General features: G+C 42.6%; 1 protein-coding gene across 1 annotated transcript; it reads right to left on the bottom strand.

Annotated features, from left to right (window-relative positions):
• Positions 1-1,209: 1,209 nt before the first annotated feature.
• Positions 1,210-25,760, bottom strand: LOC121662729 (ovostatin-like). The gene is made up of 35 exons (XM_042024251.1): positions 25,577-25,760; positions 25,102-25,258; positions 23,907-23,959; positions 23,006-23,026; positions 21,780-21,948; positions 21,114-21,198; positions 20,205-20,316; positions 19,757-19,871; positions 19,439-19,548; positions 18,140-18,298; positions 17,556-17,783; positions 17,177-17,234; positions 16,557-16,702; positions 15,331-15,480; positions 14,589-14,759; positions 14,155-14,287; positions 13,447-13,543; positions 12,720-12,948; positions 12,037-12,160; positions 11,596-11,714; positions 11,098-11,149; positions 10,217-10,300; positions 9,163-9,339; positions 8,564-8,645; positions 7,935-8,091; positions 7,444-7,518; positions 6,274-6,439; positions 5,795-6,015; positions 5,038-5,253; positions 4,486-4,610; positions 4,218-4,308; positions 3,585-3,653; positions 2,567-2,672; positions 2,158-2,231; positions 1,210-1,427 (listed from the first exon to the last, which is right to left on the bottom strand). Exons 1-34 carry the CDS (start codon positions 25,745-25,747, stop codon positions 2,170-2,172), a joined length of 4,290 nt encoding a protein of 1,429 aa, XP_041880185.1. The 5' UTR covers positions 25,748-25,760; the 3' UTR covers positions 1,210-1,427; positions 2,158-2,169.
• Positions 25,761-27,106: the final 1,346 nt, after the last annotated feature.

The following is a 27,106-nucleotide window of genomic DNA, read 5'->3' as shown; positions in this document are numbered from 1 at the left end:
ACAATTGGGCTGTGTCAGGAATGCAAAATTCTTGTTCTTTTTTTCCTCCTTTTCCTCCTACTGCCAGCGACGTTTTAATTCTGGAACTTTGTGTGGAGATCAGCACTGTACCCTGAGTTATTTCATACCCCACAAACTCCTTGTCCGTGGAACTTAAGAGAACAGCTTCTTAAAACATCAGCATCATGCATATCCTGCATGGCCCGCCCTGTGAAGTTCAAACTGCTTAGTGCATTTTGCAAAAAAAAAAAAAAAAAAAAAAAAAAAAAAAAATTATTTGGGCAGAGTGACATTCTGTGTTGACCTGATGATTAATTTTCACCGGGGGAAAAAAAACCGCAAGCCCGCACGCAGCTTTTAGCAAATCTCCCGGCGGAATGCATCCTGTCGAAACATCCTAGCCCTCGGCACTTGAGCAGTTTGCACTTAAATTCCTGCTCGGGCCCTTCCGCGGCGGGTCCCGTTGTGCCCGCGGCTCCCCGCCCGGTGCCCGCCTCGCTCCATGCCCGCTCCCGCGGAGCCGGGGCGCCGGCGGGCGGGGACCCGCGGCTCTGGGAGCCCGGCGAGAGCTGCCGGCGCCGCTGCTGCTGCCGGGAAAGACGAGCAGCATCCCTATTTCTTTCCCGAGCCCTCCCGATGCTGCTCTGCTGGTGTGTTTGTGTTTGCAGAAACCACCACGACTCCAAGCGTAAGGGATGACCGGAGCGGCAGGAAAACGGGGAGGCTTGCTGCCGGTGGCTGGTAACACGATCCATCGTGATGTGGTTTGGACAAACTCTGGCCGGGCGTGTGGACTGGAGGGCCTGGCAGGGTGAGATCCAGGGTGTGAGACCGGGCACTCACCAGGCCGAGACTGCAAGCTGCCCCTTTCCTCAGCCTGTCCTCTGCTAAGCATGATACGGAGTCGCTCTGTTGTGTCCACACGCAAACCCCTACTCTTATGCCACAGGGGCAAAGACAGTGTCCCCGCAGGCTGGGGAAAGGTGAGGGGCTGTGCAGCAGCCATGAGCAGTGGGTGCCATCTCTGGGTGTGGGAGGCACTGAACACGATGTGTATTGCAGTAGAGGGCAGTGGTTACCAGCTGTAGCTGAGGGAGGAGGCAGAGTGCTGCAGGCAGGACCAGCATGTTCCTCTCCCTCCCCCAGCCAGCAGTCATGACACGTGGACTATCATTAAAATGCCTGTTCTGTGACGCTGAAAAAAAGCCAATGCCCAGTGTAACAGGGAGGTTTATTGGTGGAAAGGTATACACGATTATGCTACAGAACTGGAGAGATGTGATGTGAAAGGAAACAGAGAATCAGACACCAGCTCAATCAATGTCACAGAGTCCCACTGTGATTCCTAAGGTGATATGGCCCTTTCCAGGACTTCATGACAGAAGAAAATAGGGTGCTTGGCCACTTGTTCAACATTTATGATGTTCCTGAAGGTGAAAATCCAAAAGAAAATAACCTCAATGAGATCAAACCAATAGCTGCAGGTTGCAAAACACAGGAATTTTTTTTCAAGATACAGGGTAGTCAGTTCTTTCTGTGCAAAACAGACAAAAACTGGACCAAGGCCTTGCAGAAAGCTGTGCCTGGAATCCTAAGAAACTGCTCATCAGATACCAGCCAGCAGAACTGCTGTGCTGAGCAGGATGCAGACCTGGACCTCCTCTACAGCCAGGCAGCATCATACCTCTGACTAGTTAATAAACCACCTCTGTGATTCATGTCACCTCGTGTTCTCCTCAGATAATGTATTAACTGTCCAAGAAAAAAGTTTCTGTTAGTCCATATGGAAAACTTTGCTTGGGCCTGGGAAGCATAGGCTCCAGAGGGAAGACTTTCAAGGATGGCCATAGGTAAATGGTTCTTTGCTATGTATCCATGCTTTTGAGGAAGCTTTGAAGGTATTTCCCAGTCTTTCCATTATTCTGCACTTTGGCTTTCATTCTAAAAGCTAAGCTCTTCCCAACAGGCAGTGATGTGGTCCCCACTTGGATTCCACTGGTGTCATGGGACAGGATCTGGCCACTGTCTCTGCCTGCTCTCTGAGAAGCCTCATGGAGACTTCATTTTTTCAAGAGTGGTTACTGTTCTACTCGCTCTACTCCTGCTGCTTTATACTTCACTTCCTTATCTGCTTGGTTTTTTCTGGCTTTCACTTACCTTTTTGAATCCTTAGTCCACTTCTGCAACAACCTCTTTGCAAGGTGATGTGTACTGAGCAACAGCATACTCTTCTGGAGAGGAATAGAAATGTTCCTGTTACCTTGAAGGTGGATATAACTTATGCGTGCTTAAACTGGAGATCCTTGAAATGTCCTTTATTCTGGTGCATGTATTTTCATAACTCTCTACTCATGCCTACTGGTCAACTTGGTTGGGCATGAGACCAAGTTTATTAAAGTGAAATGAGTCTCTCCTCTGGCCTTAGATTCAGATACTGATGGAGTTCAGAAGAGTGCTGGTTGCAGCAGGGCTGGTTCTGGGTTCTGGGTCTCCCTTAAGCCACACAGTGTCTCTGCTGTCCCTGTCCCTTCCCCACTCTTCAGACTGGTTGAAATCAAAGACCTACCTGTTTCATAGTAATCATAGATCTGCACAGGAGCTGGCTTGGGGTGGGTCACTACAAAGTCCTGCTCAACTGAGAAAGTGATTTCTTTCCTTTCCTTCTGTGAGATCTGGAATGGAAGGTCAGAGATCGCATCAGTCTTTTTATTTGTACAACACCATCTGGAGCAGGTGAGGGTGGTAACTGACAGGTTGCATATTCCAAATCCCACTGATGGCACACATACAGATATGGGACAGCCATTATCTCAACATGCCTGGAGAGTCCAAAGGGAAATTGAACTGAAAAGCTAATAGGTTTTTTATCCTGCTTGTATCACATGATTCTGTAATTCTGTAATTATTACATATCCTATTGCCAGAGGTGGAAAATTATCCAAAGGGACTGGGTTTAATTTTCCAGGGTCTCCCAATTGTCAGGACAATAAAGTTTTGTATTTCAATCCCTCCCATTTCAGAAATGAATATTATGTGCCACCAGAAAACTGGGAATCAATTTACAGTGTTCATCACTGGGGTATTGGCTTCTACTAGTTCTACAGGGCCTGAGCAAATTAATACTAAGAAAACTCTGACTCAGGGATTAGATTATATGTACAAGAGAGGCAATGAAAATCTTTCCAGAGGAGAATGAAAGCAGTGTTCCCTGTCCTGCTGGATGGACTAAGGTTTATGAGAAGCCTGCCAAAGAGACATACACACAAGGGAACCTCTTTTCTGGTGTTCACCTGCTTTTGACTGAAAGGAGAAAGATTTTTGATTAATTCCAATGTGCTTTTTTTTTAATTAACTTTTTTGTTTTTCTAGTTGCTGGTAGGACAGGTGTCAGTTTGAAGCCATTTGGAAGGTTGGGATGTTACATGCAGTTTGGGAAGTAAGCAGCTTAGTGATTACAGTAAAAAACTGATGAGGAAGAGAACATGATAAATGCACCTTATAGGGTATATCCATATTATGGTTATACCTATTACATGCTGTTTCCATCCTTTGTGGAAATCAAATTGTTAGTGACCAGAACTTACATTTTGCAGATAAAGGAGGACGTGATTTTTCTTGTTTTCTACTTGCATCACTGCATGACTGTCAATGAGCTTTGAAACAAGAAAATGGAGATAAATATGTTTGCAAAACATTAAAAAACAAGTGCTGCCTCAGACCCTACCACTGCATGTCAGTGGTATTCATTCTTCTCCTATTCAAATATCAAGGGCTGGAAGCTAACTTTTAGAGTCCAAATGTTGCTGAATACATTGAAAGGATGGATAAAAACCTACCACTTGACTTAGCTGAGGGTATGAGCGTTTTCCGAATGCACTGATCACTGCAATTCCCTTGGGGAATACTGCCTGACTCTGGTGTGATCTACATCTCAGAGCTAGTCTGAGAGGTTTCTCACCCTTTCCCTACCTGGGCAGTGCCAGCTCCCAGTTGCAGCTGCCAGCTGCTCTGGCTTGAGTTGAAACCCTTCCTAGTTTTAAATATAGGAAGGTCAGTGTGTTTGAAGCTCCCTGGAGGGCATTCCCTCCACCCAGTGAGGAACAGTGCAGCCGTGCAAACACCTCGCACAGCCTGGGGCTGAATGATTCTTAACCACGCCTCTGGTTTTCTCCTCTGTCCCTGTGGGGAGTAATTTAGTCTTGCTCCTCTAAGTTTACCTTATCCAGGGAAGACTTAACAGGAACAAAGCCAGAGAGCATCTTCACATCAATAATGAGCATGTTGGAGCTGCTTCGTTTCCCCGTGTAACTGAAACAACAGAGGGCCCTGTCAGTGGTCCTTTGGGATACTGTGTCTCACAGGCTGACATCATCAGCATGTCGATCAGCTTGTGGTTCTTGACTTCAGAAGCTGAAGTGAAAACACACAGCAGTGTTCTCTGTGTGCCTTGTCATCTGTGCAGCTGGTTTGCTGAGGGCACATTACCTGCTTATGAGGACAATATCAAATTTTGCTGGTCTATCCCGTGGGCAGGAAGCATTTGGTGTCTGTACTGAAAGCAGAAATCCAAAGTACCCCTCTGGAAGGTGAATGTTGTATCTCAGTGCTGTCTGGAAGAGGAAAAAAAACCAAAAAAACCCCCCTTTTGTTCAAGCATGCTAAGGATTTTTCTTTGCATTCCAAAAAAACAAATGTCACACTTAGTGAACTTTTCTGGCAATGTTGCACTTGGTTTTATGTGGAAGATCCTTGCTTGCATCAGTGATAAACACATCAGACTTCTACTCCTTAACAATGAAGGTGCTTGTACTCAGAGTCACCTCCCAGAAAGAAACCAGACGTTGATCAGAAAGGACTCTTTTTTCCATGCCAGATTTCCCCAGGAGTCAGAATGTGGGATGGGGAAGAGTGTTTAAAGGGTCTAGGGAAATCAAGTAATTAGGAAAAATAAAGAGAAATCAGCTAGAAAATCATCAAAACAATGGCTATCTGGTCTGCAAAATGTGAGACACAATGAAGAAGGGAGAAGACATTTACTTGCACAAATACGCATCCACTGCCATTCATTGTCAGGCTGTATTTCCCAGGGACCTCTGGAAGGGGAGTCTGTTGCAGCAGGAGCCTGTTCTCATTGTTGACAATAAATACGTTTTCAAAAGGCTTTTTGGAAGTGATCTTGACTCTGTTTTGTGAAGCAGAGTTGTAGGTGGCCTCACCATAAGCAGCAAGGGCTTGAAGAGCAATGACTGTGTCCTGAAAAAAAAGGAAAATAATAAAAGACAATTGGCTGCATAGTGTGACCAGTGCAGAGGAGATCAAAGTCACTGTTGCAACATCAACTGCAGTTGCTTCATCCTGAATTTGTATAAAACTCCAGAGTTCCCATGCATGCTTTAGGGTAGAAGAATCCTAATACAAAGGTCTCAGAACATAAAATCTGAGCACCAGAGTACACTTCTAGATTTTTTTGTGGTGATAAAGCCTGTGTTTTCTGAGGAGGTACACAGAACTCATGGGTCATCTAACAGATGGGACTTGCTGTTTTCTAGGCTCATCCCTGACACAAATATCTGTATTTGTTGCTAGTCAAATTACTCTTGTATTGCTTTAACCTTTCTATAGTTGAGAAGAGGGGGAAAAAAGTATTTTGGTCTCCTAACAGAAAGGTTTGGTTTCTCTCAGAGACAGCAAATAGAAAAGATAAACAGGACTAGGTAGTCAGAGCTCTGCTGGAACGCTGAAACAGTGCCCCAATTCCTAGGACTGGCTGTGGAATGGAAGGTAGTTTTGGCACCTGGGTAGAAGAGAAACCTCCATAGGGATTCTGCTGCCTGATGAGCCACTGCACAATCCCTGAGGCCTTTGTGAGATCGTCTTTATTCCGGTTGGGTTTGTAGAGCAATGCCAGCAACACGTAACTGGTGATCTCAACTTCAGCTGAAGGGGCGTGGTCAAGGAAGGAGGGAGATTTGTCTGATGGAGACCTCTCCTCCTGCTCCCAGTGCTGTGAGCCATCTGGATAAACAAAGAGAGGAAGGAACCCATATTGATTACAGGTGTCACTGATCTGTGCTGCCTCGGTGTCCCACTGCATCCAGGCCTCTTCCTCAACAGGGCTCTCTGCAGATCAATGAATGCACTGCAGATTAACTCCACAGATTATTTGTGCAGTTTGGTTCATGTGCCCATACTCTCAATATTGTCAAGGTTAGACCATCAGTAAGATCTGTTCCATCTTCCCACATCCCAATTCCCCAAGTGACTGAAACTCACCAACTTCCTTTGCTGATTTCTGTAACTCTGCAAGGAATGATTCACATTTTTCTGCCTTGCCAGCTAAGCAGAAAGCATAGGCCATGAGTGCCTGAGTGTAAACATCACTGATTCTCTTCTCAGATGCAGTCTCCAGACAAAAAAAAGCATTTCGGATTACAGGGTACTTAAAAACAAAAAAACATATGGCTCTATTCAGGACAGTAGTCTTCACCTTCTCAAAAATTCATTTTCCTTAAACCTGTTCCTCATCCTGTCACTATCACAGCAATGAGAGTGGGATTTCAGCTTGTATAATGACTTCAGGAGAGAGAATACAGAATTCTTCAAAAAGGGATTTCACAGGAAGAATCAAACAAATCAAATAGCTTTCAGTGGTGTTCTTAAAGAAGCTGGTCTATAAACAGAAGACTCTTCTGTTTCATTCACAGATAATTCCTTCTACTTACCTTCATAATAATTTGCTCTGCATTTCTGTAGTCAAGAGTTTGTTGTCTTGAACAAATCTAACTTAGTAGTTTCTATCCTCACTGACTTTGGTGTAACTTTAATTCTGTGATGTTGTACTAGGTTTACACCCACAAAAAATCTACACTTTGACTCCATGTCCTCAGAAAGGATATGACAAAGTGGAGGCTAACTCACCTATTGAAGTCTAACATCTCTGTAGTCGCCTTTGTCCTACCAACTATTTGAAAAGGACAGATCAGCTTTTGCTCTGATGGACCTTTGTTTTTCCAACATAGCTTTTAGTTCCATTTGTAGATTTTGTAGATTTTATAGATTAACCTGCAACAACTTACTTTCTTGACTGGGCTGTCTTTGAGGCTAAGCTGTAGTGTGTGTGTTACTACCTGTCATGTGTGGGTTTCTACTTGTCAAGTCTTTTTGTTGGAAGACAAGGGGTGTCACTACATATTTTGTGTCTGTCAAATGAGAAGATCTAACCCCACTGAGGTTTGTATGGTTTCTACTCAAAGACTGGTGGTTTAGAGGTATAGGGATGGGGACCTCCTCTATCACAGCAACCAGTTCAGATGCAGAGCATGGTCACCTACTCTGGGAGCTCTCTCCCTCTCTTTCTCTCTCTTTACTACCCAGACAATTAAGCAGATGCTGGACCCAAGTCAACAACTGGGGACCAGTTCCATCTGAATACCAGGACCTTACCAAACTGGAGTGCCCAGCTTCCAGGATGGCAATGGTGATGTAGGCAGAGAGCGACAGCTCGTCATCTACTCCTCCCTGAAGACAACATGGAGAGAGGAATAATCAGCGAACGCCACAGATGAGAAGCCTTTAAATATGAATTGCCATATCTCAGCTGAGAGAGTGTGGTTGGTTCTGGAGGCAGTCCAAAAGGAAGGAGAGCATTCTCATAGCTCTTGAAGAGCTCACAAATCCAGAGAAGCCCTTTGCTATTAAATCCAAAAACACTACTCCTTCAAGCTTACAGTCCTGTAACCGTATCTCAGGTGCACATAACATGTAAAGTAGGTGTAGGAAAGCTGACTGAGCTGAAAATAGTCATTATTAGATGTGGAGAGTTAGCCCTTGGAAGAAGACAGGCATTTGGAGTGAAATATAGTTTTTGGCAGTAATAGGAGAGCATATTCTTAATGAAAAAGTGTAAATTTGGCCAAGTAGTAATTCTCTGCTACCTTCAAGGCATTGTTGAAGAGTGTCCCAACACTCTGGAAACAGCCCTCTGTCTTCTGTTTGCTTGCCAGCCACATCAGGGTTTGAGACTGGACACTGTCATCAATATAGATTAAGTGGCCAGCTTGTGCAAATGATCTATACACAAAGGCAGTGAGCCTGCAAGGGAAAGATGAAGCTGTGAGATGAGCACTGGAAGAAACAGAAGAAGCCAGTCCTCCTATTTGTGCTGTTGAGGAGCATGAAGAGTTAAAGCCAGCATGTTGGTGGGTTGCTTTCTCTTTGTGTGCTCCTCCAAGAGAGAGAAGTTACAGGATGAGCAGCTAAATGGGACATGGGAAGGAGGTCCAGCACAACTCTGAGGCTGATCCTGTCTACAGAGCACCACAGTGCAATGGGTTTCATGGGAGGCAGCAGGAGCGTGAATCAGAAAGTCAGCTGGGTCTTTAGGGACCAACATCTCTTTGTACACCCTGCCTGACAGCGGATGGAAGGCATTTCTTTAGTACTTACCAACCCCCAGTCCTAGACAGCTCTGTGCATCTGATTCAGCCAGTAAACTGCCACTTATCTGCATCATGATATTGAATGCAAATTCTCCTCTGAGCCACTTCTGCTCCCAATCACTCACCAGGTGTTCCCTTCTTTATCTCTGGTGCCAAAGATGCTGTAGGACCCATCAGGATGTTTGTATGACAGCTGCTTCTGGTAGCCTGCAAGAACATGAAAAAGGAAGTGTTCTTGGATGTAAAAGCAAAACCCTATTTTGTTTGCTTACATATTTGTCTGAAACCACAGCGGGTGAGAATGGAAAGGCCATGTATATCTACCAAGCAGGAGGGGAGCCCTGAGGGATCCTGTGAATGGAAGTATGGAACATCATGTCCTGCAGAAACACTGAGTCACAGGGTAGGCAGAGCTCTGTCAGCTCTGTGCTCCAACTAGACTAACAGAATCAGCATACATACTGTGCCTGAGTGGAAAAAGAGAAGGGGACTGAAAGATTAAACCGCAAAGGAAACGTGGCGGTTGAATGCCAGAAAAAGGCATAAGATAAGAAGATAAAGAAAAGTAAAAAACATCTTGATCAGGGCAAACCCTTGGGTCACTGGGCTGTGCTACAAATGTGATGCCATCAGCCAGAGTAGCCATGCTGCTGCTGCTGCTTCTGCTCACTGGCCCTCAACAGGAATTTCAGCACACATTGTAAGGGAACCACAAAGCTCTCACCGCTCACTAAGTATCCAGTGGCCTTGGATTTGACCTCTTCACTCAGCTGCCCTGTCTTGTTCAGGTAGTCCAGGACGTAGATGTTGGGTGCAAAGAGGGCCATGTTCTGCTCCCCACAGCCAAAGGGCATCTGGAGGAGCTGGTGTAGGTTCTGCATGGCAGTGCCCATGATGTCACCTGGGGAGCAGGAGATGGGAGGGGGGATTAGCACAACTCATGGCCACTGAAATCACCAGTAATTTCAATTCCACAGGCAGAGTCATAAAAGCCTAGCTGGGGTTGGGAGCCACCCGAACAAGCATGAAGCTCTCAGTGCTGAGTTCTGTTGTGCTTTGCAGCCAACAAAGAGTCCCTTCTCTGCCTCTCCTTACTTAGTCTAAATTGCCCTTACCAGAAACACTTATTTTAGTGCCACTTCAAGCAGATGCTTCTTGTTGGAAATGAAAGGAACTTGCAGGAAACTTCTGTTTCCAGAGGATGGAAGGGAATAGCCAGAGCTGCTACATTGCAACATTTATTGCAGAATTAACAACTAATGCTGCAAAGAGACATTGATAGATGTGTGATAAACCACCTCTAAATTTTTATTTCTAGGAAAGGTAGCACATACCCAGAAAGGGATTTCTGGAATGAGCTTCTGAAAGTCACCAACATTACAAAGCAAGGATTTTATGGCTAGTGACTCACGTAACCAAGTCCATGTCCTGAAAAGACTGAAAAAACTCTAATGGCATCTCTGATTTGCAGGTGGGTGTGTAGAAAAAAGTCATACTGACATGAGTCTGGCTGAGGTCATAACTCAGAACTGTGCTGCAGTTTCATGCAAAGAATTTCAAATGCACTAAATTTAAGCAGAGTAGTGAAGAGTGATGCAGTGATATCTAAACTCCATCTTGACGATGCAGAACATTGATGGACAAGAAGAGAATCAGACTCTTTTCTCAAAAGTTTCCCACACAAGGAGTGGAAACTCACATTCTGAATCCTGAAAGAGCCTTCTTTTTATATTTTCTACATTTTCTTTATTTTTATATTTTATTAATTATATATTTACCAACAACAGAAAATGAGGCTCTGGCTGATCCTTCCAAAACGTTTGTAGGTAGCTCTAGAGCTATATCTTGAATAACTACATCATCTGTGGAGAAAAATATTTGTCATTTGTATAGGAATATTAATTGTAACAGTGAAATGCTCCTGGTACAAACTGCACGGTACAAAATTGCACACAAGAGACAGCAATAAAGTGAAACTCACAGCATTCACCAAGAACAGACACAGCAAGAGAGAAGAGAGAATGGACACAGCAAAATCAAAATTGTGAAAAACAGATCAAGTGGTGCAGTCACTGTCATTGCTCAATAGAAAACAGTAAAACAGGGAAAGATTAGTGTTCACAGGCTGCAGTATCTGTGAACCTGGGGATTTCTTCAGTGACAGAGTGGGAAGAGGTGTTTGGTGGGGGTCAGAACTGCTTTTTTGCCTCTTTTAGGCCAGCCAGGAAACCTTAGGAACTGTTTGCTGTCAGCACTGAGATGGTGTGGAAAGGAATATTATATTTGCCCTTCCCACTAGAGGTGGAAAGCTGTAAGCTGCAGGTATCCAAGGAATAGAGGACAACAGTCACCATGAGTGAATGAAACACAGGACATACTTTGCACAGAAAGGTCATCTCCCTTTGAGAGCTTCACAGCAGTCTTCCTTCAGCATCTGAGCACATCTGACCACGGCACAGACTCTGCCTCGGTGATGTGCACCAGACCACACAGTAATTTGGTAGCAGGGAATTGAACTATTACACTATTACACTCATACTAGCTGTCATATGGACAACTCTGGTAAAAAGGGAAAACATCAACAAGCACTGCAGGAAGGAATGCAAATTCCAACCTTCCTTTCAGTTCTTCTCAAGACAGCAGTATATAAGACCCTTACCTTCTGTACAGATTAAGGAGTTCTGAGTCTTTTCCCTTCTGATTCCTTCAGGCTGCATGGAGATGGAAAGAGGAGACACAGGCAGTGGATGAGACAAAAGCATGCAGAAGAAATTCAGTGACAAAAAGGCCACACCCTTGCCCAGTCTGCTGCATGATAAAACAGGTGGATTGAAACAACAGTTTACAAGCTCATGTACAGTTTGGCTACTCCTAAAAGGGAGATCCCATCAGATGGAGTCCCTCATTTCCAGTTTCTCCTCTGCACGAGGGAGACATGCACTTATCAACACCCACTGATCCTCATGGAAGAGGACATCAGATGGGAGTGGACTTGGACTTGGGTTGAACAGCCAGACACTGTCCCACACAGGTAGAGCCATACCAGGAGTTCTTTAGGGAACCTGAAAAACTTTTACTTGCTTTTGGTACTTCTGCTGTGTTTTAGTTTCTGCAGGAAAAGGAGTACAGGACAAACAGGAAGAGCTGTCAGCAGTACCTCAACCAGCAGTGTTCTGATCTGGGTGTCCCTGTAGTCAATACTGATGTTCCCAGGGGCTTTGTCTCCACAAGCTTCATCATCCTTGGTCTCTGCAGTAACGCTGAACACTACATTACCTTAAATAGCAGCAGAAAAGGAAAAAAATTTACCTCTATCATAGAGGATGATTGAGAAAGTAAGAAAACTTTGATGAATAAGATAAAGTAGTTCAACATAATGAATGGTCAGTCACTGTAGGTGAGACATACGGGAAGAGAACTGATCTCTAAAAGTGGGAATGATAAACACACTGAAGTTGTGGAGAAGCTCTTTAACCCAACTGAAAAGACCAGTAGTAGACCAAACTCCCTAGGTTGGAAAAGGATTAAGTTTTTTCAGGTGAGATCTAAATTAGTATCAATCTCAGAACAGAAAACCAAGTAGATTCAAAGCACATACCAATTTCTTCGGGGAAAATATTCCAGACATAGGTCTTTCTTTGCTTGGCACATACACATCCATCATCCTCTGGGGAGATGAGTTTGGCTTGATAATCAAGGGAATCCAACAGTGAAACATTAATCTGAGAACAGAAAGAGCAGTGTAATGGGGTGAAGGTTTTGTACCATATGCAAATGGTGCTTTATTATTAGAGAGGGGTGAAAGACTATCTCTTTATGTCCAGAGTAAACAGTGTAAAGCAGATTTAATGCCTGAGATGATAGCGTTTGATTAATCACCCATCAGATGTGATCTGAACATTTTTCCCTCTTGTTTCTCACAACATTCTCGTTGAGATGTTAAACCATCCTATGCACACCTGATTCCTAAGGAGAAGACCCCACTTAAGCCATTGATAGCTTGCACAGCTGTGGATGGCGAATGATACTCTGCAAAGCACTTCTTTCTTTTCTCTATGGATCTTGAGAGAGTTGCTTTATAGACCCATTCTAGTTATAGTTCACAGAGATCTCCCTTTTTTCTGTAGTGGTTTAAGAGGACAAATCCAGTCATGATACCTGTTGTCAGCTACAATGAGCAGTACCTCAATCAAGAGCAGATCCAACCACCTGCACCAATCATTTTGCTGCAGCTTCTTTGGAGATGGGGTAAGGTCTAACCATCTGGGCAGAAGTACACACCTTAATGCACTGGTTGAGGTAGTTGAAGACAGTGGCTCTAAGCAGGAAATCTTCTCCTCGGATGATAGAGTATGGCAAGGTCAAATCAACAAAGAAAGGCTGCAAGGCTGTCAGGGTGGCAGGCACAGATGTGCCAAATCCAGCCAGCTCTTCCACACAGAAAGCACTGGCTTTCCATTTGGTGATGGTGTCAGGGATGGTGTATGAGATGCTGGCTTTTCCAGTAGAGCTGATGGGAATGGAGAAAGGATGAAAGTTTTAGAAAGGGTAAATTTCATATAACTTGCTTCTCAGTAGAGGCAACATGTTTTGAAAACCAGAACTACCGTTATTCTATCTGCAGACATCCCATCCCACATGGAATTTATCACTAAAATCTGAGAAAAGTCCATTTGAGAGTTCTTCTGCCCATCATTTCCTTGGGTTTGGAAAGACAAATCAGAGTTCTTGTACTGCAAATCCGTATTTTAAATAGAGGTGTCCTTCATCTGAGAAAGGGAATACGGCTCATGGTACACACATTGTGGGGACAGGTGTCTTTAGGGACATCTTTGATATTTTGTTCATGGAAAAGAGAAGGGCAGATGGGCAGCTGGTGATTGAAAAACTGGGTCTTATGGGCCAAAAACGAAGAAGAGTTGGCAAAGGATTGCCACCTTGCAGGACATCGGGGGCATATTTACCAATTCCTTAAGCAAGGCAAGGGGATTAAAGAAGCAGTACTCACTTAATTTGAACTATATCCCAAATCCAAGCTTCAGGGAAGAATTCCCGAATAGTCTCAAGGATGAGTCTCCTCTCTCGTTCCTCCCTACCAGCTTCAGCTGGTAAGAGATAATGAGAATTTAGTAAAACCAGGTTCACAGAACGGAGACTCCCAGAAAGGACAGGTTTTAATGTACATGGGCCAGTATGAAGGACAATGAGTGTTTTACCATTTCCTTCTAACTGAGACTATATGCAATGCCACACAAATATTATTTTATGTTACTAATGTATCCCCGGTTAGGTATAACCTGCTGTCAAAGGAAAAAGAAATCATTATTTGAAGAGTTTTGGTCTCCAAATATGAGCATGAGACCTAGGGCTAGAACTCAGGTCACTTGGCTCTTAACTCAGTTTGCTGTCCCACAGTCACACAGTCTTTCCCAACTAGCTCTGGTCAGAAGGGAATCATAATAACTAACAGTGTTAGTTTTGTGTGACACTGCCAATTGCCAACAATTCCCAGTGTGAAACTGGACATGAATCAGAAGTGTAGACCTGAAAGACTCTTTGGGGCATTGGCCATTAGCTTAAGCTATCTCATTCTGTGCCAGGCCATTACTCAATATCAAAACCAATGTGGTTAATGAGTACTGTCCATGTTCCTATCACATGAATACCACTTCCTTTAAGGAGAAAGGTAAAATCTCCTTCCTGTCCCCTGTGTTACCTGATGATTTGACATAGTGTGCAGAAGCCATGTGTCCTTCATTCAGTACATATGGTTGACGTCTCACAGTCTCACTAGTGCATACAACTGGTTGTCGAACCTTTGAGTTGGTAAAAAATTTAATTCCCATATCCTGTAAAAAGCACATTTTGGTGTTAGCCATAACCATACTGTAACTGAGGTTTGTTCCATTCTTCCCTCTTTCCCATTACTGTGTTTCCACCACAGAGGTGCCCAGAGACATGTATGCAGAGACTTTTGGGACCTTTGTGCGTGTTGGAAAATCACAGTAGGCACCAGAATCAATTGAACATAGAGGTGCAAGAGGAGAGTTTGTCATGTATAGGTTTTACTAACAGGATCATTAGCAGAATCTAGCACTACAGTAGCAGAAACTTACTTCAGCATATTTAAGTAATGTACAGGACATTTACCCTGAGGATTTGATACACATCTGGGCCTAATCCAGACATTACAGGTGTGTAATACAAGCCTTTGTGAAAGATGTGGTCAGATGAGACACAGGGCTCTTGGGAGTCTTCTTCTAGATTGAACCCCTGGAAGATGTAGCCTTGAAAGTCTTGTAGGGGATGCAGGCTGTATATCTGTGAGGGGTAAGGAAACACAGAAAATGTGTCTGTGTGAAGATCAGCCTTAATTTCACTGTCAAATACTGCAAATTGCCAGAGCTGAGATGTCAGCCTGTTTGACAGGCTCTGTTTGCTCTGTTTCCTGGACTGAGAAATGGCTGAATGGCTGGGATTAGAGGGCAGTGGTCAGTGGCACGAAGTCTAGTTGGAGGCCAGTAATTAGTGGTGGACAGCAGGGTGCACCAATACTGGGTCCAGTCTTGAACAACACCTTCACTGATTGCCTGGATATTGGGGCAGAGTGTACCCTCAGCAAGTTTGCTGATGGCACAAAACGGGGAGGAGCGGCAGATATGCTGGAGGACTGTGCTGCCAGAGACCAGTCACAGGTTAAACTGAATCCCACATGAAAGGGGACTTCCAATCCACAGGAAACAAATCTCTTTATTGCCTACTAGAGATGGTTTATGACCAGCACAGGCCTAAAGCTGTAGAGCTCTAACACAGTCTAACAATATCAAGTGGAGAGACACTGTAATGGAGGAGGAAGAAGCCGTGGAAGGAGACAAGGCATTTGGCAGCTTACCATTTCCGTGGTCAGCTCTGTCTCAGGCTTCAGGAGCAGCACACTCTGATCCACTGCCCTCACAGCACAGAAGGAGTTGGCAGCAGCCTCAATGACCAAACTGACATTGGAAGCTGGGTTCATTTGCTTTTCAGAGAATTCCAGGTGGACCTGAAATTCATTGAACAGATGTTGGCATGGGTAATCCATGCTGCTGGGGCTGAACTCTGTGTGTGAGTGGAAGGCAAGAAGGAGAGGGCAAGGATTTTCTGTTAAAGCACAGAAAATCTGCCTGGTCTCCACCAGGCCTCTTTTATAGCAGGGACCTAGGCAATAAGCACTCTTAGATTCCTGTGATAGCTTAAGTGAAGCCCACCTCAAGTAATTTAAAACAAATTGTGATTCTTTTTTGCTGTTATTATCGAATCAAATCAAACCTTATTATGACTTGTCTACATGCAATAATCACTACAGTGAGCAAATAATGTTTTTCCTAGGTCCATGGCCCATGTTAGCAAATATATAAACCAGATTCTGTTTTGGACCCGTTCAGAACAAAATCAATTTCACATTTGTGTTAGATAAGAGGAAAAGAAATAGGAGGGGTAACTAGAAATGGGTAACTAGAAGTGGGTAACTAGAAACATTTTGTTTCATGTCACTTGGTTTGCTTTGTCCTATAATTTCATGCATTTTAGCTTTTAGGAGCTAAAGATTAGAAAAATCTTAATGATGAAATTTGATTTTTAAATTATAAATGAAAATGTACCATTAAAAAAAAAAAAGGAAGAAAAACTTAAACCCCAGATTGATTTTTTTTTTCTTTCTTTTCTGTGTGTATTTAGTTCTCGTAAACCTAAAATGCATTTTTCAACAAAAAAGTGTGAAAAATTAGATTCAATAGTCTAGGGCTAAGTCTAAAATGTGTTCAGTATCCTGAAGGACAGAAAGTGCAGAAACTAGATGGAACACTAGTAGAGTTTAAGAGAGGCAAGAATTATTTAGGATTTATGTGGATTTCCTGAAATGTTTTTGACATTAAAGGAAGATCTATCTTTTGACAATAAGGCCAGGCGGTAGAGGAAAGATGTAAGGCCAAAGAGAAAAAAGAAAAATGAAAGGACTGATGCAGAGAGAAGTGGAAGGAAACAAGAAACACAACTGGAGATCTGTTGTTGGATGTATACACAAAGAATTTGTATTCACCTGACAGCAGGTAAGACTTGCTATATCTTAGTGCCTCTCACCTTGTTTTTGAAACACTTCTCAACTGGCAATTGAACACTGTCTGCCACCAGCTCCTTGTCAGGGTGTAAGGTGTACACCAGCAACCGAAGGGCTGGAGCCATTTCCTCACTGACCACAAGTGGAATGGTGAAAGTGCCATTTTGGCCTGTTAGAAGAAATAAAGGCACCAATAAGGAAGGAATATCAAAGATTTACTGTAGTAGTAGCCAAACTCAACAGGCATGGAATTGTACCAGTCGGTGGAGCAATCTAGATTTAGATGATAAACTGAAACATTTTCCAGGAGGTGATGTGCCAAGGTTTAATCCAGGTGGTCTCAGATTTATTGTAGATTTGAACATGCGGCCATATTCAGATTAGCTCCTAAGGCAGACACTCTGCATTCCCTACATCATCCTCTGGGAAGATCTTTAGAGAATGCTATTTGACTGGTATCAATTGAACTTATTGCTGGACTAAACCTGACTTTATAGTGATCTTAGTGGTCGTGCTACTATCATGCACACAGGCATGGACAAAGAGAGATACAGCCCTCCCAACAGCTTCTAGATTCAACCATCTGGGTGTTTGTTTGTTTGTTTGTTTTAATGCAAAAATATGGATTGGCAACTTAACTTACCAGCTTGGATATTAACTTTAATTTCCCCTGTAAGGACAATCTTGCCTTTTGCCATGCCCTGTGCAGAGAAGATCAAGACATGTATGGGTTGGTAGAAGTTGGAGGGAGAAAGCAGCGATCGGGTTTGTTGTGCATCGATAGGACTATCCACAATGAGATGATCTCGAAAGCTTAAGCATAAGCCTTAGGGCACACTGAATGCTCCCACTGCTGCTGCTGGGAACAATGCTGCTGGTCACAAAGCAGAAGCAAAAGGAAGGGAAGAGAGAGGCAGAGAATACCATGAAGAGCTCTCACTGCTGTAATTCCTGTAGATGGATTTCCAGATAGTTGCCCAGTAAAGCCCTTTCAGCAAACCAACCCACAACCTCCTACTCACCACATAGTAGAAGTTCATGGCATTGATGCTCCTGTATCCTTCTGTGTTTAAGACATAGTGCACAGTGATCATCCTCTTCTGCCCACATTTCAGATCTTTCCATAAGGGCCCAATCCTCACAAAACTGCTAGTCCAAGAGTAGAAGCGCTGGACGGAGAGAGACGCTTCTGGGTAGTAAGGCTCTATCCAGCCTTCGTAGTGGCAGTGGTCACTGGTTTTATAAATTGCCTGATCAGGAGAGGGAGTGGGGAAGAAAAGGAAAACAAACAGGTATTGCTAGGGAAATCATCATCACATTCTGACATCAGAATGATTAGTTCACATAATGCATATAGATAAGAACTGCATCTAAAGCCAAACTGGTAAGGGAAAAGCAGCCTTGCAACAAGCCATTGCATTGCAACAACTCAGATGTTTTCCTCACTCCTCTTATGGTCATTTTTGAGAGCTCTAAACTGTAAAATAAGATGGAGAAAGTACATTTTTATTACCAGAACTCAAATATAATTCCATCTCTTCTTTTGGTCCAGTTTGAGACCAGTCATCTCTCTCTGTGTCTCTATTCAGCCTTGTTTTGTACTCACTTTCAGACTGATCTCAGGATCAAACATTTCAGATGTGTCAATGCTAAACTCAGCAACACCCTTATGATCCGTGGTGAAGTTGTCTGTGTTCTTGTTATTGACAAATAGCTGAATAACCTCATTGGAAATAGGAGAGTTGTCTTTGTCTACCAGCTTGATCTGTAAAAGGGAACGTGAAACATGTTGAGCATATTGTCTTTCTGTATGTAGATACTGATATTTTGCACTCCTTTGCTCTCCAAACAGCAAAATTGTTTTTTCATCTTCTTTCAAAGCAATACTTGACAACTGAAATGTCTTTCTTCACTTTCTGGCAAGTATTTGACTTATCTAATGAGGTTTGGAGCAGAAGCTTCCTCAGCATATGCCACACCATTGATAGTGTTGTTTTGTGGAGCAAGAACTTGTCATGTCTCATCTCTTTCCTGATCAGTGCCTTCTGACTATACATATTCAGTTTAAAAATATTTTTTCTTTTCTCCCTTCCTTTTTTTCTTCCTTAGTTTTGAGAGTCTGTTGATGCTATTTTCAGTGTCTGAAAGCCTTTTATCCACATCTTTTTTTTTTGAACATTTTTCTGATTGTCTACAGGGTCTCTGCTGTTTATGTGTTAAACAAACAAATAGGAAAATAACAGGCCCCACTAAGTAAATTTTATGTTGCTAGAAATGAGCATTCATTTTGATTTTTAAAAAGAAGAGAACAGAGTGAGAATGGGAAAGGGGGAAAATCTCCACACTTGAAAGACAATCTTATCTCCTTTCAGTGCTACTGGTCCCCCTTATCCTTTCCTCATTGACAAAAGCTGAACTGAAGGAGAGAGATTTATCCCTACCCTTTAAACCACTGACAGAGTTATGTGGGTATTATCATGAAACAAAATAATGGAAAACCTTTTTGAGAGAGAAACTGTTGTTATCTCCTAGATTTTTTGTGTGTGTCTTAAATTCCTTTCCCTCTTTCTTCCCTCATCCACCAGTGTTTTTATTCATGTCTGGCTGGCATGTGGTGGTCAGTTCTGAGGGGAGAGGCAGTGATTTATAGCAAGCTTAAAATGCAAGTTAGAAAAATGCTAGTTAATGAATTGTTCTGATTTAAAGTGTTTCTGGCAGAATCAAACTCAGAATAAACAAATAGCCTTCAGTATTCAGAATTACCAGTAGGGTACTGTATGTAACAGAAGAAGCTAGGGGAGAACACCCCCCCCCACCCAAACAGTCCCCTAGATGTTGCCATCGTTGTTGTTATGTGATTGCCTGTCTATCATCTTCAATACAAGCCCTCTAAGCTCTTGCTTACCTGTCCAAAGTAAGGAATTCCTCTTCTGTAGTGGTGATCCATGTTCTCAAACTGTATGGTGCTCATCACCTGAGTTATGGAAATAACCTGAGCAGCTGTAAATTGCAGGCCTGGAAGACATGCCCAGAGTCAAGAGAAGATACACTTTGTCCTGCACAGAGCATCATCAGAGTTTGCCTGGAGATGGTCACTGTGCTTGTAAAAAGGGACCTTCCTCAGGGAGACATTCTTGTACTCAGCAAGTAGAGGCTGAGTATCTCCTACTCTCCTCCTTGCCCACACCACTGCTGCTGTTTCTGACTGTCCAGAAAGGATTACCTGTTCCTTTCTCTGTCACAGTGGCTTTCACGTCAAGGTTCCTCATGTAACCAGTGCGATGTAGCTCAAAGATGTTGGAGCTGAAAACACGGGAGAAGCAACCGTCTGTCTCCAGCTGGAAAGGGAAGAAAAAGCCTGTTCTCAAGGCTCATAGTTTGCAAAGGGTGTTAACAATACACAGGACTCTTCAGTGAGTGAAATCTTTTCCCAGTACTTTTAACATGATTTACACATGTTTATAGGAAACAGAGTCATGAAGATGAAACATGCAGGAAGCCAAGAAGAGAAATGATGTGCCCTGAGCTCCTAGCTAGTGATACAAGCAAAGAGATGAGTAGAGTGAAGAGAAGGATCAAAGAGAGAAAAAAAATGTGATGGGAAAAGGGGGAGACACAAGAACAGAGGAGAGAGGACAAGCATGAAGAGGAATATAAATTATGTATCATACATTTGTGGTAACGGATTGACAAACTGGGCTCTTCTTGCACCTCCCATATGAATCAAAATCCCTGCACACACTGAGCTGGACTTTGCCTTCAACAGGCTGGCCATAGGTGTACCTAGGGGAAGAGGAAATATGAACTGATGAGGTCTGTGAGCTAACAGTTGAAAAATAATCTTAAACTAATGTGTGCAGGAACAGATCCAAGACAAGCACTGAGCTGGGAAGCCAGAGCATGGAATAGTTTCACAGGCTTTTTACTAACTCTCCAGCTGTAACAAACAAAAAATAAAACTCAGAAATCAAAATTAGTTCTTTTTCGCACCTAAACCCATGAAACAAAGACACAACTTAAATGAGAAAAAAAATACCTTCATAATGAACAGACATGGCTACTGACCAAATTAAGACTGTTGTCTCCAATCTTCAGCTTTGACTGGAGTTCTAGACTCACTGAAATCAAAGCAAAGCTCCTCGTATCTGCAAGGGGATCAGGATTTCAACTCTGGAATTCAAATTACAAGATCTTGGCGTTGCTGTAAGCAAGCTCCTTCTGAAGGACCAAGCTTGGAGGAAGAGTTAGACAGCTGGAACCATAAGATCCCTGCTAGAATTTAATGGTGCTCTGCTTTATGAAGGTCTCCCTCTGAAGTGGGTTTTTGGGAGTGGACACATCGTACTTTGCCAGGGAGCCTCTCAAAAGATTTATCCAACATGTGGAACTGAATACTCATACAATAAAATGAGATGAGCACACGAATAAATGAAAGCTCCAATGACCACATCAACCCTGACCAACCTCTTCTGGGGCCCTGCATATTTTGGTTTCTTCTCCAAGCCCTGGCTTTTTCCCCAGTTCTTGGGAAGTTCTTCCTCTTCAGCATATTTCCTAACAACTCTGCACTTGGTACTTACAATCCACAGACTTTCACTGTGAACTCTGAATCCAGGACTGTAAGGCTTTCTGGTACAGTGACTGTGACATCAAATTTTGGCAACACTAGGACAAAGAATGGAAAGAAAAAACCCAATACTGGCATACAGTAAATTTGCAGACCTTCTTAAGATGAAAGCAAAAATGAGGATATATCTCATTGTTAGTCACAGAAGGAATGGGATCTCAGAACTGGAGTGGCAGAATGATTAAGAACTGGCCTGATCTGCAACAGCTTACTGAAATATTTCTGCAACATTTTGAAGAGAAGACAGGACTTCTGAAGTGAATCCTGTGATGTCTAGACTCCTTGCAGATCTTTGTCCAAGAAAGTTCATGGACATAGCTGGGAAAAGTTTAGTCTGTCTCACTGAAATTTGCGAATTACTTGATTTCTTATGGAGATTATTTTGCTGGCTGAGTATGTGAAAAATGTTAAATTTTTCTTCTTCGGTTTGTGGGGTTTTTTTGTTTTTGTTTTTGTTTTGTTGGTTTTTTTACTGTTCTCTTTCTTTTTTTATCTCTCCAGTTCTTAATGGCAACTAATTGGAGCTGCCAGAAAGCTGTTTGAAGTTTTAGCAGTCAAAAGGGTTGCTTGATATGGGCTCATCTCTAATAATGTTTTCTACACTGAGTAAAAAAGATACCATATTCCACCACAAGGAAGGAGTGACTTGTTTTATCTCCTGACTTCTTTGCTACGATAATTTTGTAGTTCCCCAGGATAGGCTCTTCAGTGAGTGGGAATTCTAGCTGAATAATGTTCATCTCTGACTTCACATTTTGCCACTGAAAGATCCTGTTGCCTCTTGGATCCTGAAGAAAAAAAGAATACAGACTCACAGGCTTTTTGCCTTGGAAATCTTTTGCTTTTAGCACACAAAACCAGCAACAAAGTAGAAAACAGAGCAGATTGCTTTAACTCATTGGAGAAGCTGCTTAATGCAAACACATTGAGTTAAATCACGCCTTTGTACTCGGATTATTCATGTTATTATTGATGTTGCTAGATTCTCATCTATTGTTCTCAGATTTAGGCATCCTCTGCCAGCCTACTTATTAGTCTCAATCATCAGGGGAAGTTGCATAATACTGCTCTTCCTGCTCTTTAGTATATGTCGCTCTAGATTTGCACCACGAGGGGAGAGAAAGAAAATCTTCTTTGTGCTTTCCCTTCAGACAAGTTTATCCCATGCAAATCTTGGCCTTTAGCAACCCCAGACTTTTTTTCAGCTGCCAGGAAAAGGAAGGAAGCATTAACTGGGGTGGCATTTTCCTCTCAGTATATGTTATGCTAGTTAGACTAAAGAAAACACATTCACACCATTTCCTTGACTCTTTACAGCAATGACTGGAAGCAAAACATGTGGAGAGCTCAAAATATGTATGTTTTCACTGCAAACAAAATAAAGTCTCCTCACTTCACAGTGTAAAATGAAAACTTGTAAGTTTGTATGCTTGTAAAAAACTTGTATGCTGTCTAGACATGAACTGCAATTGTGTTAAAAATCACCAGAAAATGCCATGAAAGTACTAAGATCACTGGTAGTTGTATTCACAACCTATATTTGTTCATTGTTTTTAGCAGCACTAGAGTTACAGAAAGATATATCCCAAAATAAGTTGAGCAAACTGGGGGAAGGGGAGGGGAGTCAAAGGCAGATATAAGAACACTACAACTTTTGACTGCTGGAATGATTATAGGTGTGCTTTCTATGGAAGTCAGGCTCAAAGAGCATCCCTGTGTTTTGTGGAGTTTCTGTTAATTTTTGCTGGTGTACTCAGCAGCAGAATTTGCCTGTGTATGGACACATACAAACCCACATAAGGACGTGTGCCCTGAGTAATGCAGTACAAAGACAAACTTTCTTACCTGAATTGAAATCAGTGGGTACTGAAATAGGAAAAAACAAAGTGGAAGAAGAGATTAGAAGGCTGATCAAACAAAAATTATTTTTTCTCAAGACTGTGAGAAATGTATAACCAATATTCAGTATAATACCATTAATAAGAGGTGCTCATCTCTTACTTTGATCAGCTTAACAGCAATTTTACTTCAATAAGAAGCTTTCATAAAGGAGAGAGATGAAATGAGAATGGTGGGACAGTTTCTGATCATAGTGTTTTTAGTGCAATCTCAGAGCATATGAGTGAGCAGAGTTATAGAGGTGCACACAAACCATGATTTGGGCTTCGTTTTAGCACCAGCTCTTTTGTTACTGCAGTGCTGTCTCCTGCATTACAAGCACAGGAGAGGAGGTCAGTGGAGACCCTTCCATTGATTGGCTTATGGACTATGAGCATGAAGAGAGACTGCTGGCAGTGGAAAGAATACCTCTGAGGAGATAAACAATTGTGATAACAACTTCCTCTTTCATTTCCCCCATTTCTAAAATGGGCAAAGTGCCAGGTGGATGATTTACTGATGCCTGCAAGCAACAATTGCTGAATGGCAATAGCAGGAGACTGAACCATGGGCTTTCTGGTCAGAGCAAAGATAATGTCTGTGGCAATGAAGTGGAGGGGTTTTTTAAGCCTCTTTCCCAGTGACAGCAGAAGTTGTGTCAGGAATTCAAACTGCTTCACGCTTGCCTTCTTCCCTGTGCCTCTAATGACAGGGTGGATTACAGCATGTGCTTACGAAATCAGGTAAATTCTTTGGCATTTAGTCTCTGCAACATCTCGTTTTATCCACAGCAATCCTTTATGTAAAATTTGAGAAGAAGTTGTCTCCCAGAAGTTTTAAATCCAGGGGAATATTACTGGTCACTCACCTTCTCCTGAACAGGTTTAAAATTGAAATCCAGGGCAACAACACGAAACCTCACTGGAAAGGCAAGGAACAGGGTGTTAGCATTGACCATAGTTTGTTTGTCTGAGCATGATTTTTGCATTCATTAGTACTCCCAGTTTCACAGGATATTCCAACAGTCCCACTTGCACAGGATGCACATAATGAAGTGCATCTGAAGGTAGAAGAATCCTACACAGACTTTGATTAAGGGACTTTTCCCTAGCATGAAGTTCTTGTACTCTCTCATAAAAGTTTCCTTTAATGTTACTAGAGAAAATTTTACTTTCATAAAAGTTTAACCTCACAGAAAGGGGATGACTGAACAAATAAAACTGTATTACCTTTTAATAATTTAGTTTAGTCTGCTGCTTTTCCCAGCTCAAAACCAAGCCATTTGACCAATAAACAACCCATGTTGGACACCTTGGTGGCACCAAATTCCAACTGGTAAGCTTTCCTTCATACTATGTATCTATGTAGATAGAACTCAATTAAAGTAAAACTAATCTAGTCTTATGGCTGCATTATGTGACTAATCTCTGGGAAGAAGTTTTCTTCTAGTATTTCCTAAAGTGTGTGCTAGAAGCCTTAACGCCTAGAAGTGAATTGAAGAATGGATCTAGATAAATGTAGCCGGCTACTGCTTAATGGCCAGGTGAGAAGCATAGGTAAGGGAATAGCATAAGTGCAAGAATGCAACATGAAAATCCAAAGTCCAAACACATCAGGAGCCAGAAGGTAAATAGTATGATTTTGTCTTTAACCACTTATAATTAATTTCGAAGTAATGGATTTCACTCTTGGTGTTTAGACTATTTTGATGCTGACCAGCACCACAGAGGGAAGACTCTGGAAGCATGGTTTTATGCCAGGTAGTGATCTATTCACCTCTTCCCACTATCCTGGCCTGTCATCAGTAATGAAACAGCAGCAGTGATAGCTTCTGCCACCTGGGAGGAAGGGACAAAGAAACTAATAGAGATCATGGGATGACGGTCTCCTGACATCCTGAAGATGATTCTCTAAGCTACACAGCAAACAACTGTAATAGTTTTAACAGAAACTCTGAAGAAACTGCCTAGAGTGTAGCTCAGCCTGAAAAACACCAGGCAGAGAAATTCTGTCTGAAGAAATTGCCTCCTAAGGCCCATGTTATAGACAAAGCGAACATTCACCGGTCTGTCCTGGTCTGTAGATGGGTTTGTCTGTCTGCACGAAGACAATGCTGTCTGTGTTCCAGATCATCACTGACCGCCGCTCCTCTAGGCTGATGGTGGTGCCCTTGGCAGAGAAGGAGATGAAAGCCAGTGGTGCAGAGTGGACAGGAGGAATCTGTGAAAAAAACAGGAAAACATGGAGAGGTTGTTAGTCCTGAAGTAATTTGCCCCAGAACCTGCTGGATAGCAATATCTGTGGCCTGGGCTCCTATGAAGAGACACAATCTCACTTGTACCAACTTCATCATCTTACTACTGTTGTCCATAAAAAATGTCTCCTTGTCCATTACTGTGTTACTCTCCTATGCTTCCTTTTGCCTTTAACAAGTCTTATTTCTTTCTCTGCTTGTTCCTCTCCTGCGCTCTCTGCTTTAATTTTCTTGTCCCTGTTTGCATTTCTATTCCATGGGGACATAAATGAAAATTAACTTACCTTGAAATTGAAGCATTGTAGACCACTGTTTGCTGTCACGGTTTTCTTAAAAATAGTGGTACTAACAGAGCTGTATTCTAGGATTACTCTGACGGATATTGTCTCATTGAGGTTAAGGAACTGCAGGCAAACCTGACCTGGAGAGTCATTTTGGAGGACAGCAGGCACCATCAGGACATACTGTCTGTGAGATCCAAACATCAAAGTGATCACACTCATATATAAAGGAGAAACAGCCTCCACAGGATAAAGCAAACACATAACACTGTTACTACTCAGTACCCAGCAATTACTTTACATTAAATATGACACACTGCCAGTGCTCCTCACTCTGTCCTGCAGCTCTGAACTAGCCCAGCCCTGGTATTGCCCCCAACTCTGGTATTGCCCCCAACTCTTGCCCTTTTGCCCTTTATTTGAGCCCTGGGCCCACCTGGCTTTAGCAAAACATCCTGCTGTCACTACTGCTATTGCCTTTTCTGGACACATGTCAACTTCTATGGAAGTTCTGCAATAGGTAGGAGGTCTGATCATATTATATGAGAACGATTCACTTGCCATCCCCATTCCACTTCAGCTCTCCAGATATAAAAGATGAGCCCTGGCAGTATTTAATATTTAGAGCAAAATGAATAACACTGATTAGCACTGTCTTTAAAGCCTTTCCATAAATACTAGTAGTAGCAATAGGGTAGTTCTTACGGCTCAGGTTCCTTTGCAGCAGTTACATGCCAGAGAAGAATAGCCAAAACAAACTTCAGCCACATTTTTCTCACTGGGAGACAGAAGAAAGAGATAAGTTCTCTTCCTGTGAAACAATTCCTTGCCTACTAGTTTAACAGCTCTGCAGCATTGCTCACCCAGTGCTCCAGAGGAGAGGAAGTTGGCTCTTCAGCTCCTGCCTGGCTCCTTCCTTTGATGTTAGTGCCTTTTTAACTGCAGCAAGGGGTGGAGATCCCAGTCTATCCCATCCCTTGCAAGAACCGCCCCTAACACTACTGCAATCAAAATCAACCCACCGTCTCCAGACTGTAACACTTCACTGCAGTTCTCTGAATGTCTGCACAAAATATCTTCAGTGGTCTTGTTTTCAAGGGAAGGGGCTTCGGTTTTTACACTGAAACTTGTCCCAGCATGGAAAAGCACAAAGTGACCTAAACCAAAATAAGTCTGTCAAACCAGATTAACAGTTGAAAGTTTTCCCCATGGTTCTTGGAATTTACCATCTGGATTGACAGTCTGGGTGAAGTAGACTAATTTTCTATACTTTGTCACCAGATTCTGACTAAAATAATAGATTGACCTCTCTTTTCCCTTGCTTTATAGGTATTTTGAAAATTGATGAAATGGAAAAATAGAGAAGCTAGAAACAGAAAGAGATCTAAAAAGTCTTAGTTACTTCTACCTTAGCCATTGAGCACTTAACAGCATTGCTGAAGTTTGATTCATTTCAGCTTGGAATTAGCCAGTTGCTGGGTCAATGGAAATTTGTTAGTTCCCCAGGTTTCCAGTTTTCACACCTGTGTGGAA

Source organism: Corvus kubaryi, unplaced genomic scaffold, assembly GCF_017639235.1.
Source record: "Corvus kubaryi isolate FWS band 111438036 unplaced genomic scaffold, C.kubaryi_AGA036_p1.0 37260, whole genome shotgun sequence".
NCBI lineage: Eukaryota > Metazoa > Chordata > Aves > Passeriformes > Corvidae > Corvus > Corvus kubaryi.
Note: the sequence above shows the minus strand (reverse complement) of the source record. Positions and strands in the feature narration are given on the sequence as shown.

Bases quoted from the DNA above. Each gene is read 5' to 3' on its own strand.
- LOC121662729 (XM_042024251.1), bottom strand. From the start codon at position 25,747: ATGGTGCCTGCTGTCCTCCAAAATGACTCTCCAGGTCAGGTTTGCCTG. The intron at 18,299-19,438 runs GTAAGCAAGAGC...TCCCTTTTACAG, and splicing joins GAATTCCTTACTTTGGACAG to ATCAAGCTGGTAGACAAAGA. The intron at 12,949-13,446 runs GTGAGTACTGCT...CATTCCCATCAG, and splicing joins TGGGATATAGTTCAAATTAA to CTCTACTGGAAAAGCCAGCA.